The sequence below is a fragment of the Lutra lutra genome, chromosome 9 (genome assembly GCF_902655055.1).
Source record: "Lutra lutra chromosome 9, mLutLut1.2, whole genome shotgun sequence".
Taxonomy (NCBI): Eukaryota; Metazoa; Chordata; class Mammalia; order Carnivora; family Mustelidae; genus Lutra; species Lutra lutra.
This window is the reverse complement of record NC_062286.1, coordinates 129952817-129974575: the sequence shown is the minus strand read 5'-3', so window position 1 is coordinate 129974575 and position 21759 is coordinate 129952817. Positions and strand designations below refer to the sequence as shown.

Below are 21759 nucleotides of genomic sequence, written 5' to 3'. Positions count from 1 at the left end.
GTGTGTGCATGTGTGTGTGTGCACGTACACACACACACACACACACACACACACACCTGGACAGTTAAGGATGCTCACAGACTGTTGCACTGGGACAAAGTGTCTTCTGCTCCGGCTTGCTGGGCACAGCAGGGAATGGCATACTGTACACCCCCATGAATGTATCCTCCCTCTTCTCCCTGCCAGGGACGCAGCCAGGGAACAGCTCACGTTCTTGTGACTTACAAAGAAGACATGTTCTTCACCCTGTGTGTCGCTGGTGCTTAGTGCCCAGCCTTCCAGCTGGTGTTTTAGGCTCTTGCTCCAAAACTCAGCCTTGGTAGCTGGGAGGCTTGAATGAGGGTGGTGATGGAAAATAGATACTTTCTTTTCCCTCTGAGAGAGAAGCGGGGTGAGGACAAGCTCTTTCAAAAGGCATAGCAAGTGCAGGCAGTACAGGCCTTGAGGACTGAGGACAGCCAAGACCTCAGGCAGTGATGGGTGCCATTGTAGGTGCTTGGTAAGTACTGAATGAATAAACAAATGCCTGCATCACGCCAGAGGACGGGGGGGGGGGGGGGGGGGGGGGGGGGGGGGTGGAGGCAGCAGTGGTTTGCTTAAGGCACTGCTACACTCTGGGCTCGAACTTTCTGTTGAGAGTGGCCAGGGAGCCCAGTTGAGTCACTTGCAAGGATCCACGTTTGCAGCCAGTGTTAGAAGAGAGCACAGGAGGCCCCGGGAAGAGAGGGCAAGAAAAACCCTAATGGCCTCCTGCAACCCTAGCCAGCTCTGCCCTCCTGGGGGCTCATGTGCCAGGCTCTGTCTCTTTTAATCCTGCAACAGGAGTGAGATCTGAATTTCAGACCACTGCAACCTGCCCCATAGCTACTTTTCCAACCACAGCTTTCGCTAACTCCCCTTACAACTGGGCTTTAAGCCAGGCCCCAGTCTTTCCTTTTCATTTCCTCTGCCCGGACACTCCCCCAACTCCCCCATTCAACCTACTGAAATTAATTCTTAGAAAGTTTCAGGCACACAAAATCTTTCACAAATTTTCTGGCTGCCCCGGGTGCGCATGCCTCCGCAACACGCACTGGGCGCCAGAGCGAGGCGGATGGAGCGCGGGTGACCCAAGCAAAGACCGCACGATAAGCGGCACAGGGTCTCCGAGAACGGTGCGGGCGGGCCGACCTCCGTAGCCCCGCCCCGCCCCGCCCCTCGGCGTCTTCGGGCGGAAGTGCCCCCACCCGCGGCGGCGCTCGGCCTCGCACTTCCGGCGGGAGGATCCGGCCCGGCGCGCCCGCGACCGAGGTGAGTGGGCGCGCCGCGGGATTTGCGCGCGCTCCCGCGGTCGGGGAAGGGCCAACCCGGGCGGGAAAGTGGGGTCCCGGCCGGGCTCTGCGCGCCGGGGCCCGCCCGGGTTCCTGTCCCTCTCGGGCCTTCGTGTCCGCGCTGTGAAGGGGCCGGGGCCTCCACTCGCCCTCCCCAGCCGCCTGCCGCGCGCGCTTCCTCGGCGCTGCCTGCGCGCGTGGCGACGGGCCGGGTGCTGAGCCGGGCGGAACTGCGCGGACGCGGCCCGGGCGGCGGAGAGGCCGCATCCCGCGGTGGGGCGGGAGTGCGGGGCGCGCAGTAAGACACGTGGGCATACTGGGCATCGTCAGGTGGTAGGAGGTGCCAAGAGGACGAGGAGCGGGCCCTCGAGGAGGGTGCAGCCGAGCAAAGGTCCGCGGAAGAGGGAACGGCCTGTGCAAAGAAAGACGCAGGCTCGATGGCCCTGGCAAACGGCCAGGGGCCAGCGTGGCGGGCTCCGGGGCAGTGGCTGGAGAACAAGGTTGCTGACACGGGCAGAGGCTAGATGGTGGAAGGCCCCCCTCTCGGGCCCGCTCAGGTGTTGGGATTCGCCCTATGAGGGCGTGGTCTGCTTTTGGGCGCGTGAGCCTTCTGCTGCTTCTGTGTGCACTCCGGGCTGTCGGGGAAAGAGGAAGCAGGGACACCAGTTAGGAGACCACTGCAGCCCCGAGGTGAGATCACCATGGCTTAGACGATGGCCGAGAGCAGGTGAAGACAGGCATCTGGTCCACAGGGGATCTGTGAGAAGGAACTGACCTAGGATAGGATTGGAGGAAGGAAGGAAAGAGTGGTCAGGGATGAGTTCATCATTCATTTGGGGGTTTAGGCTTAAGTCACCGGGTGTATTGTGCTGGCATTTACTAATGACTTTGGAATAGGTTGGGGGCACCTTCAGTTTGAGGTATCTTGGGTGGAGCTACCAGGTAGACTCTTGGAGGTTCCAGCCGGGAGCTGGCAGAAAAGGGTGGGGCTAATGGAAAGAATTTAGAAATCACTGGAATGTCTCTCAGATGGGATGAGATTACTCAAGGGAAAATGAAGAAAAGCCAGGGACCATCCCTCAGGGGGTCAACTTTTTACAGGTTGGTTGACAAGGAGGAGCCATTGAAGAAGGCCAGGAGTCCAGAAAAGCAGAAGAAACAGCAGGAGAGTGTGGTGTGGCATCCAGGAGGCTTTACCAGTAGGAGGAAGTGGTCAGTTTTGTAAGGTGCTGATGAAAATAGAGACTTGCTCCTCAGAGGGGAACAAAGGGGAAGGTGTAGGGACTCAGTGGAGCAGTGGGGCAGGCTGAAGTGAGTTTGGGCTGCAAACGAGTAGGGATGGTAGTGCAGAGGACCCTGGGGGAGTTCTGCTGTAAGGGGGCCAGGAAGGACGTAAACCCTGCCACAGGCCACCATCAGGCACTGTACCAGATGCCACTGACTCGCCTCCCAAGAGGCAGATGATGAGGTCCAGAGTTCAGGACATGCAAGAGTCCCCATGTTCATACAGGAGCCAGGAATGGATCCCAGGTCTTTCTCATCCCAAGCTCACACTTGTAGCACTAAATAGCACTGCCCATGTTAAAGTCCCGGAGATTGAGGGGGGCCAGGTGCTATGGGAGGCTATGCACCAACTCCATCCTGATGTGGCTGCTGCTCCCAGCTAGGCTGCCCTCTGGGGAAACTAATGCAGAATATGGAATTCCTTTCTTGTTAAGTGGGATTTGAAAAAGAGCATTTGCCTCTTTAAGCCTGGTTTCCCTTACCATAAAAGTAGGGTGGGGACCGTATCAGTTACATATCTCTATTTCCCATGCTAGGTGTACAGTCGTGCTTAATAAATGGCCATTGAGTAAATGGCTAGATGATTTCCAAGAGCCCTTCTAGCTGAGGTCTGATTTTGTGTTTGGGGTTAGGTGACAATAGGAGAATGAGTGTTGTTAATTTGGAGCCAGTGCTCCCTGTGGGCTGAGGTAATCAGAGGAACTTTCTAGAGGTAGGGGACCTGGACTGACTGAAGGAAGGGTGGGATTTGAACAGGAGGTTTTGGGGGGGGGATTGGCACAGATTGCCATGTTGGAGCAGAAACTGCACCAAAGGCAGAGTATATGACGAGTTGACTCACAGAAAAGTACAGACTGCCCTGCCTTGGGTGGGAACCACGGGGATCAGGTGCTGGCAGGTGGAAGGCCCTGTGGTTGCCTCTGTGGCGTAGGCAGTCATTCTTAGCAGGGAGCGCTTTTGCCCCCCCCCATGGCATTCGGCCATGTCTGGGGACATTTTTTTTTTGTGCCAACTTGGGATTAGGAGGAGGGGCTGCTCTCGGCATCTCTAGTAGGTAGAGATCAGGTCGCTCCTAGACATCCCACAACGCACGAAGAATGATCTGGCCCCGAGTATCAATAATGCCAAGATTGAAAAACCCGGGTATAGGGAAAGGCAAGGATGCTAGAAGCCACAGTGAAGCAGCCCGTGCTTCCCCCACCTGCGGGGCCACAGGGATCGCGCTAGCCACAGTGCAAGCACCACAGCCGTGCTGCTGGGCCACTGCTGCAGATGGTGTGGTTTCTCCAAACTCGTTCTCAAAACCAGTTCTATGAAAAACATGTCCATGGCAGACATACTCTTGGAAATTGCAGTGCATGATAGAACCATGGAAAAACTTCATCAGGTAAAACAGCTGGGTTCTTGGGGTGCCTGGCTGGCTCAGTCCATAGAGCACACGACTCTTGGTCTCAGGGTTGTGAGTTCGAGCCCCATGCTGGGGACAGAATCTACTTAAAAAAAAAAAAATTGGGTCCAGGGTTCAGGTAATTATAAGTAAGTCTTATATCTACGTGGATTATCAAAGTTACAAAAGATGTGGTGCAATTCTCAGTTTTGTGGACTGTCACTCTCTTAGACCCCCCCCCATATCACTAAAAGCTAGGAGAGTTCCCCTAAAAACACCCCCACAGGTTTCCAAAATTCCCCTCAAGAGAATCGTAGCCCTACCATATCCCTCCAACAAAACCTTATGCTAGCTCCCAGTTTGCCTCTGGGAAGGGCAGTGATAACCCAGCTTCCAGTGTACAGAGCTGGATGAAAGACTCCCTTCAGAAAGGACGGGGTGGGGAAAGTAGGGTATGCCTGGTCAGATGGTTCTCGGAAGGCTTCCAGGAGGTGGCATCACAACAGGTTGCTTACGTCACAGAGGAGGAGACAGAGACGGAAGGGACACACACATGAAGTGGCAGGTGGGATAACTGTGCACCTGGGTCAGCCTGGTCTCAGAGCCTGTGTGCTCTAGACCCTAATTAGGGCTGCCTAGATGGATGGACCGGGAGCGGTTTAGTTAGGCAAGACTGTAAAGCAGGCCCCGCCTCTGGGGGAGCAGTCCTTAGAGCCTAAGGGAAGGGAAGGTATTGGTTTCCTGGTCCATTTTTAATGCCTTAAAGATCAGATCAGTTCCCTGAAAACCAAGTGCCCCTCCCTTGCACTGAGTCATAGACCCAGATGGCCAACTCAGTGTGCCCAGTGAGCGCAAGACTGCCGGGAGCACCGCGCTCCCGTCTTCCTGGGGCTCAGCCTCCCAGGGGACAGACACCACTCAGAGCAGCCTGCCCTGCGCACCTCCACCGCAGGGAAGGTGGGGAGCCTGGGAGCAGCCCATCGAGGTGGGGTAGTCCCTGAGGAGACGACCGTAGAGCTGAAGTTGAGCAGCGTCAGCTGAGAGGAAATGGGGGGTGGGCGGCACATCCCTTCCTTCGGGCGGGAGGAGAGAGCCTGTGTGTCTGGGGGGCCCAGGCAGCCGGTGGGATGGGCACGGAGAGCCCGGAGCCGAGGCTGGAGAGGCCAGCGGGGGGACGGGTCAGGATGGCGGAGCTGACAAGGAGGCTTTCGGTCTTTATCAGAGGAGCACGGGAAGCACTGCAGGGCTGACATCTGATCTGACATGATCAGATTTACGTTTTTAAAAGGTCACTTTGGCGGCAATTCATGGAGAACAGCTTGAGGCAACAGAGTGAACGCGACTAGAGCTCTGTGAGCCCATGCTGGGCCCGCACCCCTTCCTGGCCCCTGCTGGGTCCACTTTGGCCCCCTCCCTGCAGGCAGGGGTGGGGTGGACCCTCGCTCTGCCCAGCCACCCGAGCTTCCTGTCCATTCCTCTAGCCTCTGACCTGGGGACACGTGAGCCCTGAGGCCACTCAGTTATGGAGAGCGTTGGCTCAGGCCACCAGCCCCTCGGATGAGGCCTCTGCCTGGGGCTCCGCAGATGATTCTGAATCATGGAGGTGAAGAGGACACCTCCAGCCAGGAGCCCTTGTTGACAGTCACGGCCCAGCTCGGCCAGCTCTTCCCGCCACGGTGTTCCAGAGGGGCGCCTGCTCCCCCAAACCCGGAGCCTGGGAGCTGCAGCTTCCCCGGATGGGGCGGTGGGGCCTCGACGTGGCCTTTGTGTGGAAAGCACTCTTGACTCTGGGGCTGGTCCTCCTCTACTACTGCTTCTCCATCGGCATCACCTTCTACAACAAGTGGCTGACGAAGGTAATGGGAGGCCTCGCAGCACAGGGGGCCGGCTGGGAAGGGGCTGCAGCCAGGGCCCCAGCATTGCCGAATAGTTAGCACCGGCTGGCACAGGCTTCAGCTGATGAGACTGGAAGCCAGTCACCCTCGTGATGGGACGGGGCCCTAGAGCCCTGCCACGCCAGGGGTTCCCCTCAGATGGGTGGGTCGAAGGGAAATTGGGAAAGGGGGAGACACCAAGGAGGAGCTAGGGTCACTTGGGATGAATGCAGCAACTGGTTATCGACTGGTAGAGAAGGACTTCGGGGTTTGAATAACCGGTCCAGCCGCACTGGCCAGCGCTGGCTGTGACCCAGGGGCCGGAGCGGGAGGCTGATGGGCCCCGGGAAGTGGTGGAGACAGCACCGGGGCACAGTGGACCCCTGGTCTGCCACTGGCTCTCAGCATGATCTCCAGTATTGGAACTACGAGTCTCATCCCAAGTGATTGCTGACCCGGGGCGGGGGGCGGGGCGGGGTGGGGCGGGGGGAAGCTCTTTGGCCGCTGTAGAGCCCTAGTGAACCCCGTGGCCTGCGCCACTGCTGCTGGCCTGGCCGAGTGGGGCGGGGGGCTGTAAACCACGCCGGGCTGTCTGTGCTTTGGGCTCCTAGAGCTTCCACTTCCCACTCTTCATGACGATGCTGCACCTGGCCGTGATCTTCCTGTTCTCCGCCCTGTCCAGGGCCCTGGTTCAGTGCTCCAGCCACAGGGCCCGTGTGGTGCTGAGCTGGACAGACTACCTCAGGAGAGTGGCTCCCACAGGTTCGTGGCCCTGGGACGGTCCTGGGTGCATGGAGGCTGGGGGCAGTGTCGTTTGGAAAGCTGTGGGCTGAGAACAAACAGAGCCTTGGTGGCATGGAGAGAAGGCCCTCTCCACCACCCCCTTCACTCCTCTCAGCCTGCCTCCCCCCAGTCCTACTTCTGCCTCTCATGTCCTCCCCAGGCCCCCCTACACATACACACCACACGCATGCTTCACACACACCGGGAAAAGCCCCGGATGCAGAACTGGCCTTGACCAGGCGCTCCAAGCCCACACCTGCCCTCACCTTGCTCGTGGGACAATGAGGGGCGCCTCGGAGCACAGAGGAGGGGAACGAACCCGGGCCCAGGTGGGGAGGGCTTCCCAGAGCATGGGCTGAAATGGCCGAGGGTTAGTGCCTGTGCAGGTCTGCAGGGGGACCGAAGGCGTCTTGGGATGCCGGGAACTGCCGTGCTGGTGAGAAGTGGGAGGCAAGAGAGGGTGGCAGGGACAGATCCTGGAGGACCAGGTCCTCCATGAGGAGTGTGCCTTCCACCGGGTGGAGGAGAAGCTGCTCTGACCAGTTGCACAGAAGGGATGACAAGACGTGAGGGATTAATACCCTTCCTCTGGGGACAGTCACAGTACTTAGCAGGCCCCGCCCTGCCCTGCCCATCAGCCCTACTGCTGGAGCAGCACCCCTCCCTCTTTTTGGCCAGGAGTTAAGCCTTCAGTTGCTATGAAAGGAAGGCCCAAAGGCCCCAGAAAAAGCCAGGGTGTTCAGGGCAGAGCAGGGGGCACTTGGGGGCGCCGTGGAAGTGTCTAACAACTGTCTTGCCCTTGCCGGCCCACCCTGGCTACATGTCCGGTGGGCACCTGTGTCTCCACAGCACTGGCAACGGCGCTTGATGTGGGCTTGTCCAACTGGAGCTTCCTCTACATCACCGTCTCGCTGTGAGTCCCAGCACGCCCTCCCAGCCCCCTGTCCCCAGCGCCAGGCTCAGGCGCCCTGTCTGACCCTGTCCACACCCCCTACCCCGGCCTGTGGGGCCTGTGGGCTGGCTCTGCCACCACCCCCGGAGCAGCCCCTGCTCAGCTCCACGCTGGTAGCCCGCAGCCCTCCCAGCAGTCGATGGGCTCCGAGGGTTGCTGTGCTTGCGTGCCCGGTGGCTGTGGGGTGCCAGGCGCTCAGAGCGGTGCCAGTCATGCCAGGGAGGAAGGGCACTGACCCCCACAGAGGGCAGGTGTAACAGCTGTTTCTCATCGCTGACCTTGTAGTTCAGGGTGCACAGTCCCGCCTTCTCTTTTCCTCCTTCCTGATCCCAGTCCCCACAGAGGAGCAGGTAAGTAAGAGGACGTGGTGAGCTCAGGGTTGACCTGGAGCCTCTTCTCTCTGGCGACAGTCAGAGGCCCCTTCGTCAGAGATTGCTGCCAATGAAAGGTCACGTATCAGCCGGATGACTCAGGCCTTTGGTCTTTTGTACTCAGATTGCTCAGCTGCCCTGAGCAGAGCCAGTTGCCCTCAGGGAAGTCAGGGGTCCCCACAGCCTCCCACCTTTCCAGCACAGTTCGTGGGTTCCTGTCCTGGTGGCAGCTCTGGGCCCGGGGCCCTGGGCCCTGGCAGTGCATTGTGGGTAATTTGTCCTCGCAGGTACACCATGACCAAGTCTTCCGCCGTCCTCTTCATCTTGATCTTCTCCCTGATCTTCAAGCTGGAGGAGCTGGTGAGGCCCCAGCTCCCCTGGTCCCTCCTACCTCCACAGATGCTAAGACTAAAAGGGGTGTCTGAGCAGTGGCTTGTCAACTGTATGTGACAGAGGAGACGAGGCCAGCCCAGCTGGCAATAACTCCTGTCGCTGAGGAAGGACCTAGGACAGGCCACTGCTGAGATTACTTAGCAGCTGGCATGGCAGGTGTAATGACCAAAAGAATGACAGAAAGAGAAAGGGTTCAAGGATAGGGGTCAGGCGCAGGCGGGTCCTGGAGGCAGTTGCCCCTTATTTGCCAGGGCCAGAGTACGGGGGGACCTCCTGGGAGCCTAGAACAGCTGTAGGAAATTACTCCGGAAGTTTAAGTAGGGATGCTGGGTACATGTCCACGGAATGTCAGTCCTGCCTACATGAATGGGAGGGTGCTGGCTGGGACCCCAGAGGTCACGGGGGAGAAGGGTTTCTTGTCCCAGATCAGCCAGCATAGCCCCTGGGCCCAGGCTCCAGGGTTGAGAAACTCAGGACCCTGCAGTCAGTGGCCGCCGTTCCCCGCCCTGCTAGCGTGCGGCCCTGGTCCTGGTGGTCCTCCTCATCGCCGGGGGCCTCTTCATGTTCACCTACAAGTCCACGCAATTCAACGTGGAGGGCTTTGCCTTGGTGCTGGGGGCCTCATTCATCGGTGGCATCCGCTGGACCCTCACCCAGATGCTCCTGCAGAAGGCGGAACTCGGTGAGAGCGGGCCGCGGGCCCCAGGCAGGGTGGAGGCAGGCCAGGCCGGGCCTGACGACTCACGCCCATCCTCATCCCACAGGGCTCCAGAACCCCATTGACACCATGTTCCACCTGCAGCCACTCATGTTTCTGGGGCTCTTCCCTCTCTTTGCCATATTTGAAGGTACGTTGGGTCGTCCATTTTGGGGGCCCCTCGGTGCAACGGATCCCCCTCCCTGCTCTGAGGCCAGCTCTGTGGTAGCTGCAGAGGTTACAAAGATCAAAGGTGTTGTCCGTCCATTGGCGGAGCCTGGTCGAAGGGCTGGACAGACATTAAACCAGATGGCTGGAATCCAGCATGATAAATACTTACACAGAAAGTGTACGTAAGGGGCGCCTGGGCGGCTCAGTTGGTTGAATGTCTGCCTTCGGCTCAAGTTATGATCCCAGGGTCCTGGAATCGGGCCCTGCATCAGGCTCCTTGCTCGGCAGAAAGCGTGCTTCTCCCTCTCCCTCAGTCTGTTGTTCCCCTGCTTGTGCTGTCTTTCTCTTTCTCTCTCTTTCTGTTAAATAAATCAAATCTTTATTTAAAAAAAAAAGTATATAAAAGACAACAGACAATAATGATAGTGGACGTGGTACAGCCAGACCGCTATGCCAGGGTGGTTCTGATCTTTTTTTTTTTTTTTTTTTTTTTTTTTTAAGATTATTTATTTGAGAGAGAACACGAGCAGAGGGAAAGGGAGAAGCAGACTGCACTGAGCAGGGAGCCCGACTCGGGGCTCCATCCCGGGTCTCCGAGATGATGACCTGAGCGGAAGGCAGACACTGAACCGCCTGAGCCACCCGGGCGCCCCTGACCTGATCATTTTACACGTGCTCCCCCAAGCCCCCACGTGGCAGTACGAGCATTATGTCCGTCGTGCAGGTCAAAGAAACAGGTGGAGAGAAGTGAAGATAACCGCCCAACGAGCCAGAATTCAGTTCCAGCTGCTGGTTCCAGAGTCCTTCCTCTTAACCATGACATGTTCTGTCTCTTAGAAGGAGCAGAGGGCCAGGAATTCTCTCAGGATCCTAGCGTGGAAAGCCAAGTCAAAAAGACTTCCCAGGCACAGGCAGACAGGCAGGGTCTCCCAGGAAGTGGTACCAGTAGGTTTAGAGGGTGGCAGCATGGGGGATGGAGTGTGTGGCCGAGGGGCAGGAGGCTGGGTAGGGCACCCTCCCCGCCCACCTTCACTTCCCAGACAAGAGGAGAGGGGGTGTGGGGAACTGTCCCGGCTGCGAGTGCAGGCCTCCTTCCTTCCTTCCTCCTGGCTTTCAAGATTAGTCTTTGTCCCTGTTTATCCTTCCCCCAGTCCCTTCCTTCTGTCCTCAGGGTCCTTACAGAGACTTCTGCCCCACATCCATTTTAGTTTCAAGCAGTGAGCATCTCGAACTCTCCAGCTGGTTCCGTTGTCCAGGAAGCTTCTGCTCTGCAGCCTCCTTTTTCTCCCAGTTACCGTCTCCCCCACCCTCGCCTTCTGCCCCCTGTGCCACCCAGCAAGCCCCCTCCCGTCCTGGCCACGGACATCTTTCCCCATCCCTGCACCCCCTCAGCCAAAAGCCCTGGGAGTTGTCACTTAGCAAAGCTGCATGAATTTAGCTCCTTTAATCTTTTCTGGTAAATTAATCCCCCAAGCGCCTTCAGCACTTATGTTGCTCTTTCCCGAATTTCCTTCAATTTGCCGCCGCCTTTGCAGTGCTGCTGAGCCCAGCACCAGACAGGGCGCCCTACGTCGGGTGCCTGCTTGCCCGGGAGGGACTGTCACTCCACACTTCTTAGGTGCTTCCCTCCAAAAATCTCAGTGCTCGGCCCGCCTCCAGCCCCCACAGGTGCCTGCTGTGTGCCTCTCTCGGGGCCTTTTCTGCACAGACCTATGGAGGGACAGTATTGGAGGGCCAGGAACCCTCTAGAAGCCACACCAAACTTGGTGTGTGGGGGTCCATGGGCGTGTCTCAAGAACAAGGCTTTGTCCTGTATTTATGTGTGTGCGTTTACTTCTTGAGAATTATTCCCCACGTTCTACCGCCTGAGAAACGCAGGTCTGGCTGAAATGCTCTCATTTCATCACTGAGGGGACGGTCCCGAGAGGGGGCATGTCTTAGCCATGTCCCACGGCTGAGTGATGGCAAAGACCCAGATTAAAGTGGGGAAGGTTTGGGAGGATGAAATGAGGTCCTGTTGCTAGGTGGCCCACCTAACATTGAGAGGGAGGGTTCGCCTCAGGGCCCAGGGCGCTGAGAGTTGTCACTTGATGGGCTACCCTGCCTCTCTTTGGTCCCCTATTTACCACAGCTGCAGAGGCCACTCGAAGTTGCGCTCCTTCCCAAAGACAGGCAGGTCAGCACCGAGGGAGGGGACAGGCCTTCCACCCTAGCACGGGGACACTCGGGGTGCCATCGCTGCTTCCCTGGGTCCCCAGGTGTAAGGCTGTCTGCACAGTGTTCTCTTCCACCTGCCATCCCCCTCCTCAGGGCTGCAGCGAGTGGGGCCGGGGTGGGGAGTGACTGCCCCATGCTGGGTCTCCCACTCCCTGGGGACACCAGCACGTGGCCTCCCACTCTCTCCCTTTGCTTTCAGGTCTCCATTTGTCCACATCGGAGAAGATCTTCCGCTTCCAGGACACTGGGCTGCTCCTGCGGGTGCTGGGGAGCCTCTTCCTTGGAGGGATCCTCGCCTTTGGTCTGGGCTTCTCTGAGTTCCTCCTGGTCTCCAGAACCTCCAGCCTCACCCTCTCCATTGCTGGCATTTTTAAGGTGCAGATGTGGGGGTGGCCCCAGTCCTGTCTTATAGCACAGACCCCAGGCTCAGTAGCAGCTTCTGTCCCAGCTCCTGCGCCCCAGATCCCAGCAGAGACGAAACAGCCTGCTTAGGGTGCTCTTGTCTGAAACTCCCTCCCGTCCTGGCCACAGTCCTACAGGGTGGTTCCCAGATGGAGGACACACACCCGCAGGTGGCTGAGCTGGGATTCTGACTCCACTGGGCCTGGGGTGCATTCTCTTGTTACCATGAATGCCCACTCTGGTCCCTGGTCGTTTGGCAGTGCCTGGAGCTGTGGGTTGAGAAGCCCCATCCAGACTCATTGGGAAAGGGGGTCTGTGATTGATTGGTGATGTCTGCCATGGTCACAGCAAGGGACAGTGCTTTGTTTGCCTGTTTTGCCTTTACTGCTGCCCAGCAGCACATGTGCCTCTGCTCTCAGGCATCCCCCTCCCCTGCCACCCCTCACACCGCCCTGCTCGGCCCATGGGGGCGGGGTACGATTTCTCCTTGATGAGACAGACACTGGCGCCAGAGCAGTGTTGCCTAAACCCAGAACCGTACGTCTCCCCAAGGGGTTTAGGAAGAGGCATGAGCTGCAGTTCTCAGAATGAGTCATGTCACCAGTCCTACCAGCAATCACCGTGTCTGCAGAGCCTTGTGGCCAGTGTGTGTCCTGTGGAGCCCAGGGTGACGCGGCATTCTCCGGGCAGCATCACACCCTCCACGTCTGGGTGCCTTCTGGAAGCATAGCTGTCCTTCCCTCCTATGCACATGGCCGCAGGCTGGACACTCTGCTCCCAGCCTTGGGTCTGGTTTGCCTCTTCTAACCCTGACAGAATGCTGTGCAGAGCACCTCCCTTGTTGCCTCTTAGTAGCACCCAGGGAGGAAAGCACTGCCGGCAGGCCTGGTGCTCTGAGCTCAGGGAAGCCCCCATTTTGCCCTGCTGGCCAGGCCGCCCCCGTCCCCAGGAGCCCTGGCAGGCCGGGCTCTGCCCTGCGGTTGTGCCCGGTGCCCCCACTGTCTGCCTTCCTTGCAAAGGAGCCAACTCCTGATCGCTTCCCCTTCCTGCCCCTCTGCCTTTTAGGAAGTCTGCACTCTGCTGCTGGCAGCCCACCTGCTGGGGGATCAGATCAGCCTCCTGAACTGGCTGGGCTTCGCACTCTGCCTCTCGGGCATCTCCCTGCATGTGGCTCTCAAAGCCCTCCACGCCAGAGGTAACCCAAGCCCCACTCAGAAGCCGCTTTTCTGGTGCTTCCCCCTCATGACTCAGCCCCTCTGATCTCCCCTTGACCCAGCCCTAGGGTCTCAGCCACCCAGCCAGGAAAGGCAGGTGGCTCCACTCACCCAGGGCCGCAAGCCATCTCCACATGGGCTCCCCCCCATCCCCCCACTCAGAAGCTGGTCATCTCCAAGGGGTGGGTTGGGGTAGGTGGGACCTGGGCAACTCAACACGCACATCGGGGGACACCAAGAAAACTGTGGTTGGGTCTACAGCTGGTTTCTCTCTGTCCCCAGGTGACAGTAGCCCTAAACCCTTGAAGGGGCTGGGCTCCCACCCCGACCTGGAGCTGCTGCTCCGGAGTAGCCGGCCGGAAGAGGATGACAACGAGGAGGAGGGGGAGTACTTTGTGGCCCAGGGGCAGCAGTGACGAGCCAGGGGACTGGCGGGGAACCAGGCTGCTCCCAGGCCTCGCACCTCACTGCAGCCTGGGAGCAGGGGCCTGGGACTCTCCCAGGCTGGGCCTCGGGGAGCACGTGACCACACGGCGGGGCTGCCGCAGGTCGCTGGTGCAACAGAGGGGGGAGCGTCAGGCCACAGCAGGGCCCAGATGTGCCCTGCTGGCCAAGGGAGTGGGCTGGTCTCCGCGGCCTGCTGGGCGCTGACAGCCCAGGTGGTGATTTCCAGGGGCAGAGCGGGTTTCTAAGGGGCCGGGTTTAGACTGCGGAGCAGTTGGGAAGGGGAGATGCCAAGGCTGCAGCCTGGCATCTCCCCTCAGGTCTGGGGTGTGTCTTTTCTCAGTACAGGTCTATTTATAGTTTGGAAATAAAGGATTTACAGTCCACTGGCCACTTGGCTGTTGCCTGGAGGAATGGGGGCTGGGGGGGGGGGGGTGGATGTGGACCTTGCTCTCCCCTTCTTTCACTGCCTGGGGCCGCCTTCAGATGACTGGTCAGACTGCAGGCAGGGAAAAAGTATGAACAGACCACCATTCTAGATTTGAGTCCTGTCACTTACTAGCTGTGTGACCTTCAGCAGATTGCTTAACTTCTCTGTACCCCAGTGTTTTTCTCTGTGGAATGGGAATTTTCTCGGTTATTCGGAAGATGGAGTCAATATTGATAGTAGATTAAATGTATATGTGTTTGTTTTGCAAATTCTTTCAACAACCATGGAATCAGGACCCTACATGAGTGACAACTAGGATTCACAGCTAGGTCCTGTGCCAAGCACATGCCCGTGGAAGAGACGAAGATGGACTGGCTTAGGGGCCTCGGGGATCTGAGCAGAATTTCTGTTCACCTGACTTGGACCGGTCACACCCCCCCTCTGCACTGCAGCCTTTATAAAACGAGAGGGCTGGGCGAGATCCTGCTCTCCTGTGCCAGGGTTTTGAAAACTGGCCTCTGCTTCAAAGGCCGGCTCCCCCCAACCCCCGCCGCCCCCTCCCCAAGGCCCAGCACTTCCAGACAGAAGTGCTTCGAGGCACCCACAGCAGGTGGCGCCGTTGCACCGCGCGGTTCCCCGGGCGCCACCCCCGCCGGCCGCCGCGCTCAGAGTCCAGGCTGGGGTCCTGGGAAGAGGACAGTGGTGTCTTCGGACGGGGACCAGGACGGGGCTTGTCACCGACTGCTCTAATCACATCGGAGCCACAAAAGCACACTCCGTTAAGCCTAGGAAGACAGTTACACTTTAGAAGCAGGTCAGCAAACTTCCGTAAAACCGGCCAGATAGTCCGGGCCGTGTCTGCTCCCGTCTTCCGTCGCCCTCTGCCCTCACAGCAGGAAGGCGGACAGACACAAAAGGGTGTGGCTCTGTCGAGGGACACCTCACTTCCCAATCCAGGAGTCTGCTCGGGGCGCTGGGTTACCAGCTCCTGCTGTAAAAAATCCCCGAGAAGGCTGGGGACCCGCGGGCAGGGAGCCAGCGGGGAAGCCGAGGCCGCGGAGGGGGCGGGACTTAGCCTGAGGTCCTCAGAGCCTCGGAGCTCAGGAGGAATTGGGAGGAGATCTACGCCCGCCCCCGCAGTCCCAAGGCAGACAGACTTCCCTCTGAGAGTGGAGGTCGCCCTCCGAGAGCTCCCCTGCTGTGGGGCCTTACCTGGGCCGACCCCTCCGCCGCCCCCCCCCCCGCCCCCACCGGATTCTGCGGGCTCCGAGGCCAGGACGAGAGCAGCTCACACTCCACACCGCATGACGGATGACGTGGGCCAGCCAGCCGAGAGGAGGGGCCGAGGGCCTCCCACCTCTGCCGGAGAGGCTGCTCCTGGGTGGGAGAGCCTGCCACAGCCCCGCGCCGGCTCAGGTGGATGAGAGCTTCCTGTCTGCTCCCCCCACCGTCCGCCCTCTCCCCACCCGGGGAGTAAGCGCTGCTGTCTGGTGCAGTAATTACAGGGTGCAGAGCGGGGCCCGCACCGCCCGCGTATTGGGTTCAATGACAGCCCCTCACTTAGCAGCAATTACTAGCTGAGCCTGGAGGAGGCCTCCCTCTCCTCCCCCACCCAGCCCACCCGATCGCCTGGCCTTCTGGGCCAGACAGCGTCCACCGGGGCCCGAGCCCCGAGCCCTGGAAGCACCCATGCCGTCTGCAGCCATTGCATCTTGGGGCTGCAGCGTCGCCATGGCAACTCGGTGCTTGCACAGGTCGAGGGAAGCTGAGGATGTGACTTGTCTCTCTAAGACTGTGGCGTCTGTCCCCACGCGGCCTCCAACTCTGGGGCTTTGGCAGAGGAGGGCGGAAGGAGGGCTGACCTGCCGGTTCAAGTTTTAAATGCTTACATGCCCATCATCTATCCCCCGGGGGAGGGAGAAGGAAGGTTAACGCCCCTACTACACGAGGATGTCTGCAGTCGGGGTCGTGGTGGGAGGAGAAGAGGCTGGGTTCGCCCATGGGGGTAGACCCCAGACAGGAGCAGGACCTGAAATGCCTTCATCTTCATCCTGGCACCCTTCTCTGCCTGGGTTTGGGGAGGCCACCCGGGTCTGGTTCTGCTCCTGCTGTTGAGAGAAACCCGAAAACCCGGTGGCTGGAGAGCGGAGTCCCTTGGTACGGATAGAATTGTTTCCGCAGTACTTGCCACAGCTCTCTGCATCCTGCGGTAATGTTGGACTGAGGGGGGGGGCAATTTGCAATCCAGAGGACAGGGTGGGGACTCCTCACCCATTTGGGTCGACCACACTCAGCGAGCACTGGCCACATCCGGGGCGCTGTGCAGGACTTGGGTTAGGGATGAGTGTTCTTGGAGAGACAGCAAGTGGGGCCCCCCTTCCTCCCAGGCCCAGGGAAGTGTGGAGGCAGGGGACAAGGGAACTGGGGAGGAGAACAGGATATCTGCTGGGTACCCTCTAGGCCTTTCACAGGGGTGACTTGTCCCCAACAACCATGGCAGTAGGGATGAATTATCCCTATTTCAGAGCTGTGGAAACGAAGCTCATGGAGGTTAAGCTCCGCTGTGACAGAGCAGCCTCGGGACCCCACCAGACTTGGAGTTTGCCCTCCTTTCCTCCTCTCGCCCTGTGACGAGGTATGTACCTTGGGGACATTGCTGATCCCCTCTGGGCCTGCCTCCTCGTTTGTAAAGAAGGAAAAATGATAGCCAAAGCTATTGTGTAGATGAAATCGAATCATCTGTGTCAAACAGCACAGCGCTGGGCACGTGCTAGGGGCCGCTCAGCACATGCCAGCAGCCAGGGTGTCCCATCACTTGCCAGGAGACAAAGCCAGGGAAAGGCACAAGCATGGGGGCCCCGGGCCTACAAAGGAGCCGTCCTGCCTGCCATGCCTGGGTCCATGGCGACACTTAATAGATATTTGTTCTGTGAAGGAATTCCCAACAGTGGAAACTGAAGTGGGGATTTTCCAGGTTCCAGGGACCTCAGTCTAACTTCTAAATGATTCCTTCTGCCAGAAAAGCCTGCCCCACCCATTCCTGCCATCCTTTGGCCTCCCAGCCATCCCCTTGAGACTTCGCCCCTAACCACACAGCCCTGACAGCAGCCAAGCCCCTTTGCCCCTGCTTTGTAACAACCAATTAGCTTGACTTCTGTTCCCATGGTTATTTACAGCTTCGTTGGCAACTAGTGCATTTCCCAGAAACAGGCCCACAGCTCTGGTCCCACCGGCATCCTGCTGGCAGGGCTGTCCCTTTCTCCTGGGTGTCTGATGAGAACTTTCCTGCTGGGACAACGGAGGGACAGAGCAGAGAACCAAGAGAAAATGCACAAAGATACGTTGAATAACTGTTTCCAGAGTGTCCACCATGCACCCAGGCCAGTAAGACCTGCTAGAGATACAGAAGTCATGACGACACGCTTGCTGTCCTCAGTGAACTTCCACGGGGCTTTTTAATCCACTGGGTTTCCTGGGAGGTAGATGCACAACCGGAGATCGGTGTGGAGGACCTTATTTAGAAAGTGCTCTTGAGGGGCGCCTGGGTGGCTCAGTCGTTAAGCGTCTGCCTTCGGCTCAGGTCCTGATCCCAGGGTCCTGGGATTGAGCCCCACATCGGGCTCTCTGCTCAGCGGGGAGCCTGCTTCCTCCTCTCTCTCTCTCTCTGCCTGCCTCTCTGCCTCCTTGTGATCTCTGTCTGTCAAATAAATAAATAAATAAATAAAAGTGCTCTTGGGAAAAACACCTGTGGAAGGGAGGGTAAGGACATAAGTTTGGGCAGGGGGAGAAGTCCTGCTTTGAGGCAGTCCTGACAGAGAGCCCTGGAAAGGGGCTAACCCTTCAGACTTACCCCATGTTGGGAAAAGCCTTTGCTCTTCCACACTGATCTGTCACTGGAAGCGAGCCTACCCTGGATGAAGGCTTCTGAGCAGCCCTTCACAGCATCCTCCACTCCCAGGGTCCACAGCCTGACTTCAGGGATGACCAGAAATCTTTGAAGAGGGAGGCGACATGACATGTATGTGCATATATGCATTTTTTCTGGGGAAGAGTCCTTGATCCCCAAAAGATTAAGAATCACTAGTCTTGGGAAAGACAAGCTTATCCAAAACTTCAGAACAACATGATCGGAGATGCAAACTATAGGTAATCAATAAATATGAATGAGTGGATGGGTGGATGGATGGTTAGATGATGGATGGGTAGATGGATGGATGGATGGATGGATGGACAATGGATGGTTGGATGAATGGATGGATGTTGGATAGATGAAGGATGGGTGGATGGATGGATGGGTGGATGAATTGATGGACAATGGATAGATGATGGATGGGGGGATGGATGGATGGATAGATGGATGATGGATAGATGATGGATGATGGATGGGTGGATGGATGGATAAATGGATGGATGAATGGATAGATGATGGATAGGTGGATGGATGATGAATAGTTGGATGATGGATAGATGATGGATGGGTGGATGATGGATAGATGATGGATGGGTGGATGATGGATGGGTGGTTGGATGGATGGATGAATGATGGATGGATAGATGGGAAGATGGATGGATGGATGGGTGAGTGTATAATAGGAGTATGTATGGGAAGGACAGAAAGGGGACCAACCAATTTTACCTGGGGCAGGAGGAGATGACCCTTTTGAACAGTCTTGAAGACGAAATAAGAGTTGCCAAGCAGACAAAAGGAGAAAGGCATACCAGGCAGGAGGAAGAGCAGATGCAAAGACAAAGAGGTATGAGTGATCGCCTTCCCTCTTGGAGTCCACCCCTACAGGTTCTGTGTTATTAGTCACCCCACTTTCCAGATGGGAAACAGGCTCTAAAAGGCCAGGGGACTTGCCCAAGTTCACTCACCTCGCTCCCTCATCACAGCAAGGAGCCAACTCCATTGGGACTCACACCTACCAGAGCCGGATGTCCACTGGGTGGCCCTCTGGTTGGGACGCCAGCAGTCTCACTGTCCTCCAGGGACTAGACCCCTCTGGCTAGGGCTATCAAGAATGGCCCAGGGCTGTTGGTGGGGCAGCTTCCCGCTGGCAATATTTGGCTCTGGGAGGAATCCCCCACTGAGCCAAAGCTTCCCATCCTGTTCCAGGGCTGCCCCATGAATTAAACATGCCCCCGTGGTTAACTTGGTAATGCTTTTATTAATAGTTAATTACTCAACGCGCACTGGGGAAATGAGAGCCGCTCAGGCCTCGTAAATTAAGGCAGTGATCTCCTGAAGGAAGCCAATAGGAGTTCATTACCCGGCCCCTCCCGCGGCAGCCCCTCCGGGCTTGCCACTTAGCGGTGCTAAACGATCTGCTCCAGGCTGTTGGGGGACAGGGCTTCTGGGTGGGGGAGGAGGAGGAGGGGGATCTCCCCCGCCTGCCCTGATGTCCACGGAGGGAGCCATCTGCGGGCTGAGGTGTCTGCCCCGCAATGTCGCCTTGTCCTGGGCCTGTCACTGGGGGGGGGGGGGGGGGACCCCCAGGCAGGTCAAGGCCACCTGGGTCAGCTGTGGGCTCCCTCACTCGGCCCTCGCAGACAGCATACACAGACGGCAGCGGAGCCCAGCCGCCCCGCCTCGCAGCCGCCCCGCCTCGCAGCCGCCCTCCCCCACCACGGCCTCTTTCACAAGCGCCCAGACTTCGAGGTTTTTGTTGTGGCTGAAGCCAATTTCCCCGGCCTGATTTCGCGGCTGAGCTTGGATCAGGGGCCTGTTCTAACCTGGTTTGGCTCTTCTAAATTTAACTTCGTCCCATGTTTTGTTTCCCAGGAGACCAAGCCCCTGTTTCTCTTCCCAGGAGCCTGGAGCCCGCCCCTGCTCTGAACCTGCTATATACCGTGACCTGTCCCCCAGCTTTATCTCCTTGCGCACTGGCGTTCAGCCCTGACTTGGACCCCGAGACCCCGCCCCCCTGGGTCTCCATTTCTTCTTCTGAAAACTGAACGATGATACCTGTGTCCCGAGTTGCTGGATGATTAAATGCGAGAATAGGAGAGTGCCCAGCACGGGGCCTCCAGCAGCCTCCCACGGGGACAGCTCTCTCCAAGTGGCCACCAGGCCCCTCTCCAACCAGGCTGCCATCTTATAGACAAAAATGGGAGGGTTTAAAGACTCTCCTTGACCTTGCCTGAGGATCCAGAACGGCATAAAGCCAAAGCTCACCATTTTGCTTCCGCAGAGGCCACTTGGAGAGCCCGGTCGCCCCTCTAGAAGATGGGCCAAGTCCCAGGAGCAGGAAAGCTCCACCCTTCTGTCCCCACGTCACAGAACCTCACCAAGGCAGCCTGGTGTGGGACACAGGAGCACAGGCTCTACGGTGGGGCCGGCCCCAGTCCAAATCTTGCCATGCCAGCTAGCTGTCCTGTGGACCCTTCGAGCCTCAGTTTCCCCATCTGACAAAATGGGTTCATGGTAGCATCTGCCTCCTTGCAGGGTCCTAAGGATTTCTGTCTGAAAGTGCAGCCTTCTTTCAGAGCTCCCCGCCCCTGCGTTTCCTTATATGTAACCTGGGGAGAGCAGAAGCCTCCCTCACTGGGTTGGAGGCCCCACAGAGATAATGGGCATCAGCCTGCCTGGCCAGCAGGAAAATGCAAAATCGGTGAGCTGCTGGGGTGAATGGCCAAGGCCCCACAGAGCCAGGGTTTTCCGGACTGGAGAGGGGAGCCATAAACACTGCCCCAGGAGGTTGCAAGGACCTCTGGCCCATGAGGACTCTCCTGGGTCAGGTACTTCGGAAGATGGGGACACATTGCCTTCCCACACCCACGCTGCCACCAGCAGCTTTGCAGGCAGAGATCGGCCTCTGCAGTGACCCCCCAAACTGTCAGAGCCACAAGCAGGCAGTTTGGGGCGGGAGATGGAAGCCTCCCCCGGTCTGAGAGCGCGAGTCACTGAGGAGTGTGCTCCAGGTTCATATATAATATGTAGCGTCAGATTTAAATGTCACTGCCGCAGGCGGCTGACCCGGGTCCCCCCACACAATGGGCCGCCAGGGGCGCCTACGCTGCCGCCTCTTCATCTTCCTGGCGGTAGCTGACCAAAGGGAGGGGGATTTGGTTTCTTAAAAAACTAAACAGTTGTTGCGCACTGGCGTTGCCTGGGCAACAGCCGAGGGGGAGAGAGAAGCATCTTATTGTTTAAAGTTATTCTTGCTCGATTTCAAAGGGCTGCTCAGAAAAGACCGCATTCTCCAAGCAGCCTGGCTAGTCCTCTCTTTCTTCCCAGCCCCTGCCCTCCCTCAGCCCTGGCGCCCCCCACCCCCTCGATGCTTCCCAGCCCGAGGTCATGGCCAGGCTGGACATCAGGGCCCCAAAGGTAAGTTCCCTCCTCTACTCCATGCATTTATACCCAGGCCCAGCAGGGCATGTGCAGAGTAAACACACCAGCCACGGGCTGCCGTTCCAGCTCTCCCTGCCCTGGATAGACAGATGGACATGTGGCTCACTGACTTAGGGACCAGCTCCCCAGAGTGCCTGAACTTTCGGGGGGAGAGTGTCTTGGCCATGCAGCTGAGTTCCCGAGGTGGGCGTCTTGGTGTTCAGGCCCAGACAGGGTCAAGATAAAGGTGGCTGTGCTAGGTCATTGCTTGGAGGCCGCGGCCCAGTGTCACCACCAGGATCATGTGAGACCAGCCCAAGTGGCCTCCCACGGCCCTCTGCCCCTCATGTGACACTCCACAGACATTGTTTACTCTTCTCTCTTCCCCATGAGACTGTCAACTTCCTGACAGCAGGGCAGCCTCTGTTCATCTCTGTGTACGCTTGGAAGTGCCTCCAATCCTTTCAGGAGCAAAGCAAATTCTGAAAATCCAGATGAGA

At 58.1% G+C, this 21759-nt stretch overlaps 1 protein-coding gene across 5 annotated transcripts; it reads left to right on the top strand.

Annotated features, from left to right (window-relative positions):
* The first annotated feature begins 1160 nt into the window (after positions 1-1160).
* On the top strand, positions 1161-14009 carry SLC35C2 (solute carrier family 35 member C2). Of its 5 annotated transcripts, none has more exons than XM_047745820.1 (11): positions 1245-1290; positions 2412-2522; positions 5463-5837; positions 6467-6617; positions 7488-7551; positions 8249-8321; positions 8868-9036; positions 9119-9202; positions 11639-11814; positions 12907-13036; positions 13338-14009. In XM_047745820.1, exons 3-11 carry the CDS (start codon positions 5718-5720, stop codon positions 13469-13471), a joined length of 1101 nt encoding a protein of 366 aa, XP_047601776.1. In that variant the 5' UTR covers positions 1245-1290; positions 2412-2522; positions 5463-5717; the 3' UTR covers positions 13472-14009. The 5 variants fall into 5 exon arrangements, with proteins under 5 accessions (XP_047601775.1, XP_047601776.1, XP_047601778.1 ...); XM_047745822.1 differs by having other exon boundaries at positions 1272-1290; positions 2412-2536; XM_047745819.1 differs by lacking the exon at positions 2412-2522 and having other exon boundaries at positions 1161-1290.
* Positions 14010-21759: the final 7750 nt, after the last annotated feature.